The sequence below is a fragment of the Pseudomyrmex gracilis genome, unplaced genomic scaffold, assembly GCF_002006095.1.
Source record: "Pseudomyrmex gracilis isolate BER0280 unplaced genomic scaffold, ASM200609v1 scaffold_262, whole genome shotgun sequence".
In the NCBI taxonomy this organism is placed as follows: Eukaryota; Metazoa; Arthropoda; class Insecta; order Hymenoptera; family Formicidae; genus Pseudomyrmex; species Pseudomyrmex gracilis.
In genome coordinates this window covers 1-16,435 of record NW_018020846.1, presented here as the reverse complement: position 1 = coordinate 16,435, position 16,435 = coordinate 1, and the positions used below count along the sequence as shown (strand labels likewise).

General features: G+C 42.5%; 1 protein-coding gene across 1 annotated transcript in view; it reads left to right on the top strand.

Annotated features, from left to right (window-relative positions):
- The window catches only part of LOC109859446 (tyrosine-protein kinase-like otk), a gene marked incomplete at its 5' end in the record, with an annotated part of 88,334 nt that extends 79,561 nt beyond the window's left edge, over window positions 1–8,773 (top strand). Inside the window, 2 exons of the mRNA XM_020437728.1 lie at window positions 4,453–4,638; window positions 4,740–8,773. Coding sequence (XP_020293317.1) covers window positions 4,453–4,638; window positions 4,740–5,788 — 1,235 coding nt within the window. The remainder of the gene's footprint in view (window positions 1–4,452; window positions 4,639–4,739) is intronic.
- Between the last annotated feature and the right edge of the window lie 7,662 nt (window positions 8,774–16,435).

The following is a 16,435-nucleotide window of genomic DNA, read 5'->3' as shown; positions in this document are numbered from 1 at the left end:
GCATTTTTTATTTTAAACTAAAAAAATAGTTAATTCAAAAGACTTAACTATATTTTATGTTATAAAAATAACATTTTGAAACCTTTTAAATGCATCATTTTACGTGAATCGCCAAAAGCTGCAGATTCTGCTCGGTTTCTGTTGCCAATCTGCCGTCAAGTCATGTTAGCAGATCTTGCTCGGTTTCTGCAGCCAATCTGCTGTCAGATTTTGTGAGAAAGATCTGCTCGATTTTTGGCACCAATTTGTAGACTTAATCAATAATAACAACTTCTGTATCAGATTTGTAGCCTTTTTGTTGACAACAGGTGATAGCAGACACTTGCATGATCTGCTTTTGACAGACTTGGCTATCTGGGAATTTCTGACTGCGCAGACCTTGGCAACAGAAACTGTGTGCAGAAACGCTACAATACTTGGTGCTGCCAAAACTGTTAGCACATAGAGACAAAAAACGCAACAACTCTGTTGGCAAATACATGAGAGCATTGCGGCCAAAATGATTCCATATATGTTAGTGAAATTGACAACAAATAGATGGTCGATAGCAAGCAGAACTGCTTTTAGCAATACCGTGACCAAACAGTCCGNAAAACCGTATGAGCATCTGTTTATGACAAAACGTTGACCGCAATCGGGTCGATCTGTTGGACGCATTGACGACAGATTGCCAGCAAACGCCAAGCAGATCTGTTCGTGCATACGTGCGGACTGTTTGCACGCAAGACTACTAGACTGTCTGTTTGACATCTAGACAACAAAATGGCGATTATCTACGATCGTATCTGTCGCCTGTGTTGATAACAGATAGTTAACAGACATTGAACAGTCTGTCTTCTTTTACAGTTAGATCTTGTTTATGCGGGCAATAACTGTTAACTTATGCCGGAACCGGTAAAGTTCAACTGTAAGATATTAATACTTCTGTTTATACGCATTCGGCAATAAAGCACTCATAAATGTAATGTATTCCCTGACGAAAATAAGAAATCATAATATGAAGAAAATAATATAAGTGCTTGTGTGTGTGTGTGTGTGTGTGTGTGTGTGAAAGAATTTATTTCAACAAAATAATGTTTTATTAAGTTTTTTTTTTCATTAAATAAATCATTATTTAATGAAAAAATCAATTTTTAACATAAATGTAACAGACTATATTTGATTTAAATATAGCATTATATGAGACACAGTGTTAAAATTTGGTTGCGTTGTAAAAATGTACTTTAAATCATATTTAATAGTAATAAGAGATTAATATTTTTACTCATTGCAGGTACATTGCACTGCAATATTTTTAATAAAATAATATTTTAAAGAAATAATAAATAAACTGTGTAAGATAGCTTGAGAATAAGTAGATAAAAATAATCACATTTTAGTAAGGAACAAGTAGTCTTGCGGACTCTGACAATGTGTGCAGGTGCTGCGAATAGACAGGCGTCTCGAGTTCGAATCCCGCTATCATCTTAGGATTTTTTCAGGTCCGATTCCTTTTAATGGAATTTATCAGTTGATTGGCGAGCTAAACTGGGCTTCCAAAAAAATTAATTCAAGATAAATCTCTTAGATGTGTAAAAACGCGAGTCGCGAAAAATTCTTTTATTGAATTTTTAGATGTATTTAACTTAATAAACTATTTTGTTTCGTCTCACGCTTAACGTAAACACTATGCAAACTTTCAGAAACGCTTTATACAAACGCCTTTCAAACGCTGTAGCGTTGCAATTTCCGCCCTATGAATTCTCTACTGACCGTTTCAAAACTTTCAACGAATTTCCGCAAAACGCTCATACAAACGTCAAATAAACGCTTATAAAACTTCTCATTTTCATCAGGGTTATACTCGTACTTATTGAGTAATATGAAACAATGGGTGCTTTCCAGCTACAGTCAACACTGTTTAACACAATGTCCACTAGTGTGAATGAGATACATTGATATGCTCTTTCTCACGCTAATAGACAGTATGTTATACATTTAACCTTAATTTTCTCGGAAATTTGACGTGCCCTAATAGGCAAATTGTGAAAATATTGCACAAAAATGGCATCATGAATAACGACGATCCTGCAATGATTGCACTAAGATGATTCGTCATAACGCAACAGTTTTGTCGAAATTAAATTTTGTAAATAATATTTGTCAAAAATTGCGAAAAAATCGTTATGCATTTCCATAAGTATATATCCTGATAGGAAACCATTTACAAAATTATGTGACGAAATCTTGCGCTAAAATTGTAATTTACAATTATACAGACATATTTTAGGAAATAGATTAAAAACATTTATCTTTTCTGAAATATTTGTAGTTGTTTGCAAAATTACTTTCCAAATACTATTTCGGCAAAAGAATAACGATATGGCTACATCTTAGCAGTATATTTGCAAAATTAATTTCACAAAGAAATTGTCCAATAATTGAGAAAAGAAATTCAGCTATGTGATGTTTAAAATGTAGAAATATAATTGCATATGAAGAAATGCAAGAAATCGTCGTCACTCATGATGTCATATTTGTGCAATATTTCCACAATTTGCCTATTGGAAGTATATACTGTGGAAATGCATAACGACTTTTTCGCAATTTTTGACAAATATTATTTACAACATTTTATTTCGACAAAACTGTTGCGTTATGGCGAATCATTAGTGCAATCATTGCAAAATCGTCGCCATTTATGATGCCATTTTTGTGCAATATTTTCACAAATGTGCCTATTAGGGTATATGAATTAAGTTGATTTCTTCATATGCAATTATATTTCTACATATTTTAAACATCACATAGCTGAAATTTTTTTCTCAATTATTGGACAATTTATTTTTTAAATTAAGTTTGCAAATATACTGCTAAGATAATTCGCTATATCGTTATTCTTTTGCTGAAATAGTATTCGGAAAGTAATTTTGCAAACAACTACAAAAAATTTTTATAAAAGATCAATGTTTTTACATCTCTCTATTTCCTAAAATATATCTATATAATTGCAAATTACAATTTTAGTGCAAGATTTTGTCACATAATTTTATAAATGTTATCCTATCAGTGTGGTAGGTCAATTTCGCCGCCGGATTTGTTTCCAGTGACCAAAAATCCATTAAAAAACACTTTATTCAAGTATCAGCATATATTAACAAAACATTTATTCGCGTTGTAAAAATGTACTTTAAATTATATTTAATAATAAGAAGAAAAGTATTTTTATTTATTGTTACAGGTACATTGCATTGCAACATTTTTAGTAAAATAATTTAAATAAGTAATAAATGAAATGTAAGATAGCTTGAGAATAAGTAGATAAAAATAATTATACGTCAGTAAGGAACACAAGTGGTCTCGCGGACTGAGTGCTGGGGCTGCGAATATTGGAGGTCTCGAGTTCAAATCTCCGCTTTTTTATCACATTAGGATTTTTTCAGGTTCTCGGTCTCTTTCAATGGAGTTCATCGGTTGATCAGCGAGCTAAATCAGACTTCTAGAAATTAATTTGAGTGAAATCTCGAATTAATTCTCCTCCGACAAGGCAATATACCATTGATTTTCTTTTTTTTTTTAGTAGTTCCACTTGGATTCTAGGCGACAGATCTGATCTGCATTTGGTAACAATCTGTCGGCGCTTCTGACGACAGATTTAGTCTGTATTTGCTACTGTTTTGTTGACAGTTCTAGTAACAGATACCTATGATGTGTATTTGGCGCGATTTTGGCGCGTCACTTTGGCTTTGCTTTGCTAGTGGCAGACTTGTTATGATTTTGATCTTATTTTGACATCTCAAATGTTTGACAGATATGGTCGCCAAACCATATCTTACTGAGGACACAGATGGATATGCATTTGGTCTACAAATTTCGCCGGCGGTTGGCGATAAAACCGCGACATCTCGCAACTAAATTGTTTGCTGGGTTAAAGACATACCGTAACTCAGTGTTGACATTGTGTTTGACTTAAGAAATTTTAATACATTGACATACTATTGCTTTGACAACACCATTTAATCTGCTAGACACAATAACTCACGCGCTGATCGGACCCCTTTCGATTTCTTTTCAAATATGTAAGTTTTTTTGCGATTGCGGAGATTTATTATCTTTATTTTTTCATTTATTTCTCAAACTTTGTATTTATAAGTTTTGTAATTATTATTACAAAATATTTTGGTAATATTTATTTTTGTATTTATAAATTTTGTAATTATTACAGATTGTCACTGAAGAAGATCCCACTGTAGATTGAAACGTTTGACAATTCAATAAACAAATATATTTACCAACAGTATCAAGATTTGCTCGTATTGGCTCTTTTCCAAATTTATTGAAATTTTCACGAGCGGATATATTATTTATTAATTGAAGTGATTTCTTTTATTAACAAAACGAGTTTTAACAAATTATTAACGGAACGATTTATTTTATTAAGAATGAAATAATATATAAATATTATCGTTTTAGTAGGAGATAGATATAAAGCGGAAACAGAGCAAGAGATCAGCGATGACGGTCCTATGATGACTAAAACAGTAATAATTACTCTTAGCGTAGCTACGGGATATATGGTGTTTGTAATTGGTTTGATGTTGTACTGTCGTTATGATCGTCGCCGCAGGAAGCGACAATATGCACAGCATCAAACAGAAGGTTTGTGTTGGTCAATATTCAAACATGTAATATTTTAATGACGCGTATTGTATGAAAACGTGTATTTAAAAAATTCATCGTAATATATTTTTGAATTCTAGAAAAAATGGAAAACGGCGATATAAGAGAGGAACAAACGGAGTTGAAGGAAACAGGCACTAAAGTAAACTCAACAATAAACAAGAAGAAAGAAAATCGCGATTCTCACAAGAGTGACGGCGCAGATACAGCTCAGAGTCAAAGTAGTAATCAGTCTAAGAAATCTAAGTCAAATTACGACAAAATCGCTGTCTCGCGAAACAATTTAAAGGAATTGAAACCTCTCGGCCGAGGTGAATTTGGTGAAATCTATACTACAAAGTATCAAGTGGACGGTGATAAGGAATCCTTGGTTATGGTAAAAAGTCTAACAAATACGAAGGATGAAATCGCTCTTCAAGAATTTAAGCGTCATTTAGATCTTCTGCACAAGCTCAATCATGAGAATGTTGCCAAGTTGATTGGTCTGTGTCGAGAGGAGGAACCCGACTATATGATTCTAGAGTATACCGATTGGGGCGATCTGAAACAGTTCTTGATAGCTTCGCGGAAGGATAATAATGCAAGTCCAACACATGAATCAAAGCCACGCGCGCCTCAGCTGTCAGTGGCGCAAATACTATCGCTGTCGAATCAAGCTGCGAAGGGCTTAAAACACATAGCCGATAATCGATTGGTCCATAAGGACATAGCTGCTCGTAACTGTCTAATTGCTAGTAATCTAACGATCAAGATCTCGTTGCCGTGTATGACCAAAGAGCCGTACTCTCAAGAGTATACAAAGCATCGAAACCAAGTGATCCCACTGAGATGGTTGCCCTATGAAGCTGTATACGAGGACGAGCATTCCACCAAGAGTGATGTATATTCGTTCTCATGCTTAGTTTGGGAGATGTTTCATCAAGGCGAATTGCCGTTTAGCAAGATGAACGACGAGTCCGTGTTGGCTCAACTCAAGGCGCAAACGCTCACATGGAAAGCGCACAAAGCGGCACCGCCGGCTCTTCAAGAGCTTCAAGTACAGTGCTGGGCAAAAGATCCGCGCGAGAGACCGACCTTCGACGAGGTGGTCTCAAAAATAGGTGAAATTGTGGTCGACAGTTGTCTGTAAGCTAAAAAATCGCTGTCGTATATTGTAAGGCTCTAAATATTGGAAATATTGCAATAGTAATAATTGTGCGGAGCTGTTGAGAGGTAAGGCTGACGAGCGCCAATGATCATGCGGCGATTAATCCCTCCAATGCAAAGAGGAGGAGCTCGAGAACGCGCCGTAGATTCGGATACGAGAATAATTAACTGGTTTTCACACACGTACACGTTAACGCGCTTCGTATGAAATTATATATACACGTAATGGATCGTTAGAAATTCTGTTTTTTGTAAATGGAAGATGCTTGCTCAGTAATCATTGACTGCGTGAGGAATGTATTTCACAATTATGTGTTTCAGTAATATTATCGGTACGTTTGTGCGTGTATCGCTAAATGTGATATGTAGATCAGACTTTCACATGAAATTCAATATGCGCAATGCATGCGTCAATGATGCATGCATATCATTTAATACTCATCGTTATACATGATCAAATAATATCTCTACTGTAGGAGTTTTTATATATTTTACACATAAAGCGCTTAGAAGATTTAGACTTTTTACTTATCTCTTTTATCATTGTAGATTTAGTATTTTTTCCGATCTTATTATATGAACGTCATTTTTTTAAGTCACAAAACAAAGCAATTTCTTTCGTTATTCTTCTTTTTATATATCAAACGTTTATCTCGATTTCTTGTGTCGTTTTCATATTTTTATAAACAGAACATAATAAGACTATTGGTTCCACAATAATTATTCATATTACAGTATTTTTGTCGTGTTCATTAGTTCGGTAAGAAAACAATATTTATTTCGAATAGCATCATCTCCACTCCAATGACTGTTTTATTTGAACTAAGTAAATATGGGCCCATTATACGTTACACAATTAACGCAATACTTAGTATATATACAGTGTATCATTATAATATTAGTCATTGATATAATAATAGTTATGATCACAACACATCGAATACTCGTAAGATACGTTAATCATTAGTTGAAGCCGAAAACTGATGGCGGGAACGTTCAATCAAATCACTTAAAATGTGAGGTTGATATAATGGACTATAATTGACTATATAATTGAATGTCTCTCTTTTGGCGATCAGATCCGGCACTGCAATGCATATTAAGAAAGTATCATGACCATATCAAATAAGAAAAACAATCTTAACTCTGCCTATTTACTCTTACACGCGCTACATCGCTAAGACGTAAAACCTAAGAATTATTTATACCATATATATATATTTATGTGTGTGATAAGAGAAAGCATGCAATTTTGAGACCACTCACACTCGACGAAAAAGACGGCCTTTGTACATACTAATGGTACGTGTAAGGTTTTTTTAAGCATGAAAAATTAGCATGTGAATTATGATATTAATTTTTTATTGATGTGATTATATATATTTGAATTTTCCTATGACTTTTTACTGGAAAAAATTTCATTGCAACAGCATCACAGATAAAAAATCCACGCGCATGTCTAGATGACACGCAAAAAAATAACGATACAACATATACATAACTTGAAAACTATTTTTACACATGGAAATTAGTATTGACTAAATAACTCGCGATATTTTTACATCCAGAATTTACGGTTCGAGATAAATAGCATGCGTGAACAATCTATTCAATATAATGGTCCAAAATAAGAAAAATATTCTGTATGCATTTGACTTTTATTTATTCGATTTATAATATCAATTTTTCATAACGATTTTTTTAGCATAGCGTAAACCGTGACAAGCATTTCACACAGAAACAAAAACTTTATTAGACATCTATTAGATATCGTATGGAGTTGTTGACGTCTAATGGAGTTTTTGTTCTCTATCTGTATGAGATGTTCTATCTCTGCATTTTATATTCTACGCAATATTCGCAAATCAATTATGACGCACATATTTGTTTCTTCCGTTTTATGCCAGACGTTGATGTTCCGAAAATCGAGATTCAAAAGGTACAAACAATGGTACTAGCATCACTTAGTCGTGCAGAGCGATAAAAACAAATACTTCTATTTGGTATTTGTGTAATGCAAAAAAATTACGATCACGACAAATACGATCTTATTTAATATAAGAAACATTCACCGAATATATACACATGTTGGATATATACCGCATATAAATTTTCGAAAATCTTCCGCTTATGAAACCGTAGGTAGTTTCCGTGTGAACGCTCTAATTAAGAATATGTAAAAGTACGAACTGAATAAATTGTTACGCGGTAACGAATCACCAATAATTCTTAGAATGTCTACAAGTGAATTTTATAATGCTTAAATGTTCGCTATGTTAATTAACATATACGTCAAGAAATATACTTGTGATTAGTATTGACGATCGTACTTAATAATATGAAAAATCTGCAGCATATTTTTGAAGTTTAATTTAAAGAGAACTTTCGACAGATTTGGGAGTAAATTAAAATTTCTTTAAGAGCAAAATTTGCAATACAATAAAAAATAATGTATTTTTACAATTAAAATACTAAATTGCTATCTTTATTGAATAGAAATTTTTACTAATAAATTTCAGTCAAATAATAAAATATTTAAGTGCAAGAAGGGATTCATATTCATATATCTGAGTACGACCACTGCCTGTAACATAAATTGCGCTAGGAGTATATCTTACAGTAATCTAGCCCGCACTATAAATACGTAAATTAAAATGCCAATTAATTATCTAAAGTCTTATGTGCTCATATCATTCGCTCAGATATTCATCGTGAACGATTACTGATTAAAAAGAGCAAAAACAGTAAGGCACAGTTATTATGCTGTGTTGATACATTTCATATGTAAAAGCTACTATTATATCGTCACTCCCTACGTATAATTCCGTAACTCCAAAACACAAATTTTAGAGGAGAGCAGTTTAAAAGTTTAAAGCTTCATATAGTTTCTCTAGTTAAGGGATATTTCGGTTTTAACTTTTTACCTTATGAATATTTTTTTAAATATTTGGTGACCATAGAGAACATGACTTTCTAAGTGTCACTATGCAATAAACTGAAAATCCTGTATGTGACACTTATGTAATTATACGTAGAGAGTGACGATATCTAATATGTCTAGTCATACAGGATGACAGAATGAACTGTGTACGGAAAAATCATTTGAATGACATTCATATCTTTAGGCGTTTCAAATCGATTTCTTTTTTTACGATATTTTGTAAATATATGTACTATTTTATTAACATGATACTTATATAAATTTTTGGAATATTATGTGCTATATAAATAAATAAAGAGCAAAAAATTAAAAACTAATTAACCTTTATTAAGGGGTTAAATAAATAAGTCATATATACACAAGATGTTCCAACTAACTTGAGCATCCTAAATATCTCGCTTATTTTTTATGATAGGAAGATGTCGAAAAGGGTTATTATTCACTTCGAAGAGACAAATACTGTAATAAACAAGAACTTTTTAGATTTGTTTTGACCTTGCTTGTCATATCGCAAAGATAAAAATATGTATTTTTAGATAAAAAACTGACAATGACCTTGAAATCCTAAAAAATATTACCTTGAGAAAAATTTTTTGTTTATTACAGTATTTGTCACCTCGAACTGAATAATAACCCTTTTCGGTATCCTATCATAAAAAATAAGCGAAATACTTAAGATGCTCAAATGGACCCTGTATATACAAGGTGTCTCATTTGAAGCGGAACAATGATATATCTCAAGAACCAATGTTTTGAATCAAAAAATGTTTCAGACGAAAGTTGTTCGGATTTGAGGGGGACAAATGATATTATCAAGGGTGCGTTCGCTTTGGACGCTTACGCGCTTTAAGCGTCAGTCTGTCTTTATTGTTGTTTAAATATAGAACAAAGATAGACTGATGCTCAAAGCGCGTAAGCACCCAAAGTGAACGCACCCCAAGTTGTTGTATGGCGCCACTTTCGAGATTTTATCATGGCAATTTTACTATTTTTTAAAATAGAAGTTGATTTTTTTCTTGAAATAAATGTTGTAGCTGACAATAAGACAAATACAACGGTTTTTCTATTTTTGAATTTGGATCCTTTTTCACTGAGGTACGTTTCAACATGTATTAACTGAATTAATTAAATTTATTAATTAAATTACGCTCCCACTCTTACAGAGTGCGTGACCTCAAACTTCTACTTCAGTTTCTCTGCTGCTGCTGCTATGTGTGGCACAGCAGAGATAAGGACTCCACGGTTCATCATTCCCGCGGTATTTAACGACTCCAAACCCTCTCTAGTGTGTGTGTGTGTGTGTGTGTGTGATGCGTGCGTATGACATCTAGTAGGTGGCCAACGAGATCATCTTATTTCTCTAGATTTTTTTCTGTGGAAATTCCTAAAAGATGCAGTTGACCGTCAACCACCAATCACTCAAGAAGATATGGAAAATTGCATCAAAGAAGCGTACCAAGCCGTCCCGACCCGCCGTCCTTATCTCTGATGTGACACACACACACACACACACACACACACAGCAGCAGTAGCAATAAAGAGAGAAAAAGAGAGAGAGAGAGAGAGGCTGAAGTAGAGAACGAAGGTCACGCACTCTGTAAGAGTGGAAGCGTTTTAATTTAATTAATAAATTCAATTAATTCAGTTAATTCATGTTGAAACGCTGTACCTCAGAGAAAAATGATCTAAACAATAGAAAAACCGTTGTATTTGTTTTATTGTCAGCTACAACATTTATTTTAAGAAAAAAATCAACTTCTATTTTAAAAAAATGGTAAAATTGCCATGATGAAATCTCGAAAGTGGCACTATTTATAACAAAATTAATAGTATTATTTGTCCCCCTCAAATTCGTACAACTTTCGCCTGAAACATTTTTTGATCCAAACATCAGTTCTTGAGATATATCACTGTTCCGCTTCAAATAGGACACACACACACACACTCTCTCTCTCTCTTTTTTTTATGAGAGGAAATGCATTATGTACCCCCGCCCCTGGGGATTTGCGCGGGGAGTGTGGGACTCTCACCCACTAAAACCCTTCAATGGCCTCCACCTGGCTTAGTGGGAAGACCCGTGGCAGTCGCGTGGCTATTGCTTCTCCGAGTCCTCCCTTGCCCTAGACAGTCCCCCAAGGGACAACGTCCCCTGTCACCGTTGCCCTTGGGGTCGTGGCGAGAGGAGGGGGCCATAGCCCCCCTCCCACCACCTTTCCCTGAGGACTGTGCAATGGCGTGCCAAGTTCCCCAACTTGGTCCAGGGGCCATGTCCGAGTCATGACCCCTCCGCCCCAAGCCAAGGTGGCCGCCCCCAAGCCGGACCTAATTGCCCGACTTGGAGAACTTAGGGCCTGGCTTCTGCCTTCCAGGTGAGGGTGGGGGGCCCGGATGGTGGTTGCCCCCTTTCTGCTGCTTGGGGGAAGGCTCCCTAGTGGAGCCTCCCCCAGAACCAGGCGCCTTGTGCGCCGCTCCCTTAGCCGGTCGGGGCCCAGCGATCTTACGATCTCTCACCCAGACCGCACTCCTCTTAGAGGAAGGGGGAGGCAAAATGCTTTCCTCCTTCTCCTTCTCTACCGCCGCCTCCCCTGAGTCCTTATTGAAGCCAGGGGTCCTCTCTTCAGGGGCTGGAGCCAAAGTCCGCGGGAAGCTCCTCGGTTCTCCCGGAGAAGGTGGATGGGAGAGACGGATCCCCCCATCCCTCCCCCTTCTCCGGCCAGAGTCTGGCCACACTTGCCACTGGGGAGATAAGATGGACTCCCTCCCCGTCCTCCTCCCAGGCGGAGGAGTCCCCTTCGGACCCGATCACTCGGGCCCTCCGCTTTCTCCTCACTTTCCTGATTGGGGAGGGGGAGATCAAAACTCCCTCCCCGCCTACCTTGCCGCTAGATGTTGGCAGGGGAGCCGATGAAACATCAGCGCCCCGCCTGGCGGCAGCGGACCTCTTTGGGACGGGGACGCAACTGGCGCCCCCCATCCGATGGTCCGATGGCTGCCCCCTAGTGGCGCACAAGGTGCATTTAGGGGCAGCCCGGCAACTGATGGCCAGGTGGCCATCCTCTCCGCATCTGTAGCACGCGCGGCTCCGGTCTACTCCGGAGCACGCACGCGCCACGTGGCCGTACTCGAGGCATTGGTAGCACTGCATACGCCGCGCCACCAATGCCTCCACGGAGAGGTTGAACCACCCTACTTGTATTCGCGTACCTCCCACCACTTTCCGGGCCGCCCCAACGCGCCCAGAAGATCCCATATCCGGTGGGGGAGGACCTAATCAGCCCGGTGCGAACCTCACCGGGCTGACATTTGCCTGTTGCTGCCAGAGCAGCAGCAATCTCCTCGGTGGTGAGGGTGGGCACCACGTCCTTGACACACACCTCAGCGTGCTTGACGGGACGGGTGAACCTCACCCCCTCCACTCCTGCCAAGGCTTCCGACGCTCTCTTGACCAGAGAGTCGGCCTTCTCCGCTCCCCCAGGCCCGGGTACCTGGAGGAGCATACCTCCGTTGACCGCCCTTTTGATTCGAAGGCCGGAAATTCTGACCTCCTTGATATCAACGGCGGCCGCCGCCTTCCTCAACGCCTCGGCATAGCTGCCGCCTTCCCCCACGGTTAGGAGGACGGCAGCCCCGGGAGGCATTCTGCCAAGTTTGGCCTTCTCCGCCCGCCCAGAACGCTGAGTCGCGTCCACGGGAGGTGCAGGAGGGCGACGTCCCATATCAGGAGGAGGGGGAGGGGGAAAATCTTTCCCTCTCCGTCGCGCTTTGCGCCCCACCACCGCCGCCCAGGTGGTCGGGGTCGGTCCGGTAGCGGGCGCACTGGGAAGGGCGAGCTCCCTCCTAATGAGGGAGATAATTCGCCTCTCCATTTCCCTCCCTATCCCGTCCGCCAGAAGGCGGACGCATCTCTCCTCCGAGAGGTCTACCGTCGTAGGGACATCAACCCCCAGGGGCTTGAAACCCCCCTCCTCGGTCTGCAACCTTCGGGTATCCATCATCGGCGGCGTGGCGGGTCCGCTGGTAATCATGGTCAGCGCCACGTTCGCTGGCTGCGGGACCAGGGCAGGCTCACCCGCCTGCGTCCCGCAGTGCGCTGTCTCTTTCCTCGACGCGCCTACCAAGGAAAATCCTTTTTCATAAGCTGCGTCGAGCATTTCCCGCACTTTTTTATATTTGGAGACCGTTACTCGGGCCGCCTCCTTGGAGAGCCGGAGCTTTTCCTCCAGAGTCCTGACGCGTTCTTCCATGAGCGCACCAGACTCTCCCAGCACTGGCCTCGCCGACTCCCCGGGATGAAAGGAGAGGGCAACCATGCCCTCTGCAAGTCCTTTTATCGTGGCCGCCACGTCCTTCAAGATCCTCACATATCTCCCAGCGAGGTTCTTGTACGTGGTGGCCATCTTCAACACCGCCTCCGCGGCCAAGTAGGTTTTTTGGACCATCTCAGCAGCGGAGGAAACCAGCCCCGGGAGGCTGGAGGACCTCATCTCCACGGTGTCTCTCCAACACCGGTCCTCCAGTTCGAGCACCGCTTCCGGCCGCTTCGCAGCTAAGGAACGCTCCTCAGCCGCGACGAGCCCGAGAAAATCGGCGGCAGACGGCGGTCGACCTCTTCCTTCAGCACCCTTGCCGGTACTGGGTGCCGATAGGGAGGCGTCCTCCTGCACCTCCATTATGTCCGAGTCCTCGAATGACGGTGGGAACCCGGACACTCCGGCGAATAGTGGAGAGCGAGAGCGCTCCTTCGCCGGCTTCTTATTCTCGTCTTCCTTAGGAGGGGCGCCACCCGCGCTCACCCTCGTAAGAGAGACTTGCGCCCCGAACATCTTCCTTGCCCCCATGGCAAGTACGTTCTGCGCTTCTTCGCAGTCGTAGGTTCGCCCCCCACCCCTGCGGTGCAGGCGGAAGGTAGCCCATCACGGGATAACGACGAGGAGGTGCCTGGGACGGCAACACCCCCACGCCGGGCCTTGAGTGTCCGATCACTCTAGGCCGGTACGTTCATCTCTTCTTCTGAACTGTCCATCATAAGTTTTTCAGAAGTTGTGGTTTAATTTCGAAGTTTTCCTTCTCCTAGGCCGGCTGCCCACACAGGGCTAACGAGCCCGGCCTGCCCGGGTGCGCTCTTGGTCTGGCCGCTCCCCGTGGACTTGTCCGGCAAGGGTGACCCTGCCAAAAATCGAAGTTCCCGCCGGCATAGCTCCACGGATCAGCACGGCACTCAAGCCCTTCCACCACGACAAGGTGGCACACCCTCGGAGGGGAAAAAGTGATATAAGCCTCATCTCCATCTATAAAGAGAAACCTCCATCCCGATGTCTCCCCCTATTTTCCTACGCCGAAAAGAAACCCTACACTACCTCAATCCCCGGAACACGTTTTCAAGGATATGGTAGGCGCACGCGTACTGCATCACGGTAGTTTATTGTGAAGCGATGCAGTGCTCTCACTCAGCGAACGCCTGTATTGATGGCCAGACCGCCCATGTCTCGTGCGTCACCCGACGTGTGTCTCCGACACCACCGTGCGCCTCCTGCGCGGTGTCCCCGGCACACGGCAAGACCTCCACACCCCGGCGAGGTAAGAGATGGAGAGCCAGCGATCTCGGGCGCCTCCGGTGGCTCCACCAAACCACCGGGGAGACCAGAGACCGGCAGCAACACAGGGGTAAGCAAGCCCAAACCACCAATCAAGAAGCCACGCTAGAAGTTCGGAAACATTTCGCCATGCTGCAAGATGTCTCCGGCCGCGGGCCGTTCTCCGATTGTCTATACAGGGTGAGACAGATCCCAGTCGTGGTCATAATACCCTACCAGACCGGTCTTTCCGGTTCTCGTGACCTCTACCCGTGTCCCTGCTGCCGAGTTTTTATACAGAGAGAAGCAGACCCCTGTTGGAGAATGTGTGACATCGTGTTCTCCCCGCATGTTCGGGTGGGAGAATAAGTGCCTAACCACACTCCCCTACCCGTATCGCATCTCCGAGTTTTAGACTAGGTGGCGTGAGCACCCCTGTTGGCCGATGTGTGACGTCGGAGTCTCATGTTCCGGGATATCCGCATCTATCCACCTCCCCAACCCGTGTCCCCGCCTCCGAGTTTTTATACGAGGGGGAAGGCGGACCCCTGTTTATTGAGGAAACGCTGCTGAAAGGCCCTCCGAGAACCAGTAAGATCCCGCAACAACGTCCCCCCGTCTTTCGCGTTTAAGTCTATATCCCTCCCAAGTTCTAATCGCGTCGCGACCTATCTACCCGTCTTCCCCGGGGCCTCCTATTTCTTTTAGCATGGGGGAGGTCGACTCCTGTGCCCATCCCAACCGCTACCTTCGAGTTTTCCAAGGGAAGGCTCGACCCCTGTTGGGAGATGTGTGACATCCGGACTTGCCCGCATGTTCTGGTGGCAAGTCCGGCGCCTAAGCTTCCTGCATCCATCTCCATCTGCCCGGGTCCCTGCTTCCGAGTTTTTAGCTAGGGGGAAAGCAGACCTCTGCTGGGCGATGTGTGACACCGGGAACCCATGAATGAGAGCGATGTCGATCCATCGCCACCTACCCGTTCTATACCTTCGAGTTTTTTACTAAAGGAAGGCAAGCCCCTGTTGGCCAGTGTGCGGCATCAGAGCTCCCGACGAGTGAGAACCCGCGTCTATCCACCGCCCTTACCCGTGTCCCTGTCTCCGAGTTTTTACACAAGAAGGAAGACAGACCCCTGTTGGTGAGATGCATAGACATTCGAACTCCGGATCACGCCGGATCTGGAGTCTATCCGCCATGCATTCCCCGCTTGCCCGTCCTAACATGATCGCCGTATTGAGACGTTGGTCCTTCCGCATGCGCACACCGATATGTACGGATGCATTGGCCCGATAGCGTCTCTTTCCTCAGGGGACGGTATCCCCTGGATAACACGTCCTAGTGCAGGTAGACNGTATCTCTGCACTCCTACCCGGGCCTCTCATTGTAGAGGCAAAGCTATCTAGAGGGGGAGATGAGCGTCCCAGGGGGCTCTGCTCGTTCTTTGCCCAGAAGGTCACTCCGCCCTTGCCCTCCCGATGGGGGGCCCAGCTACGCCCAGCCCCGGGGCGTAGCTGGTCCTTCAGACTCAGGGATCCCGGAGCTACTTACTGACAGATCCCCTTTCCTCCAGCTAGCTCTTCCAAGAGAATCCCGCCACTCCTAGGTGGACAAGCTAGTCTCGCCCCGCGTGGCCTTTCAAGGAGAGAGAACGACTCCAGCCCGGCCGCACTCCGGCTTTAGAGTATCTCTACCCCTGGTCTACTAGCCTCCGTTCTCCCGACGGTCTTCGAACCGTGACCTTTGTGCCCGTAGCAAAAGTCGGGTCTTCCATCCAAAGCCCAGAAGTGCCCAACGAACGATTCGGACACTCCTGCCCAAAACCAGAGCTCCGTTGGCCACCGGAGGGGTACTCCGGTGGTACCAGCTCTCACCACGTGGAAGTGGGGATGGCTTATAAACCCGGTGGTTCTTTGATAGCCCCCCTCTCTCTCTCTCTCTCGCGAGTAGAGAAGACGTCACACACCGCTCCGTAAAAAGTATAAGTTTTTAGTGAGTAAACAATAAGAGAGTGTGATAAAAAGTGGTTTAACTTATAGAGCCATAAAAAGTGAGTAATTATGAGTATTATCTAGCCAGGATATGCTCAGTTGTGACTGTGAGAAGTGCATTTCTTGTT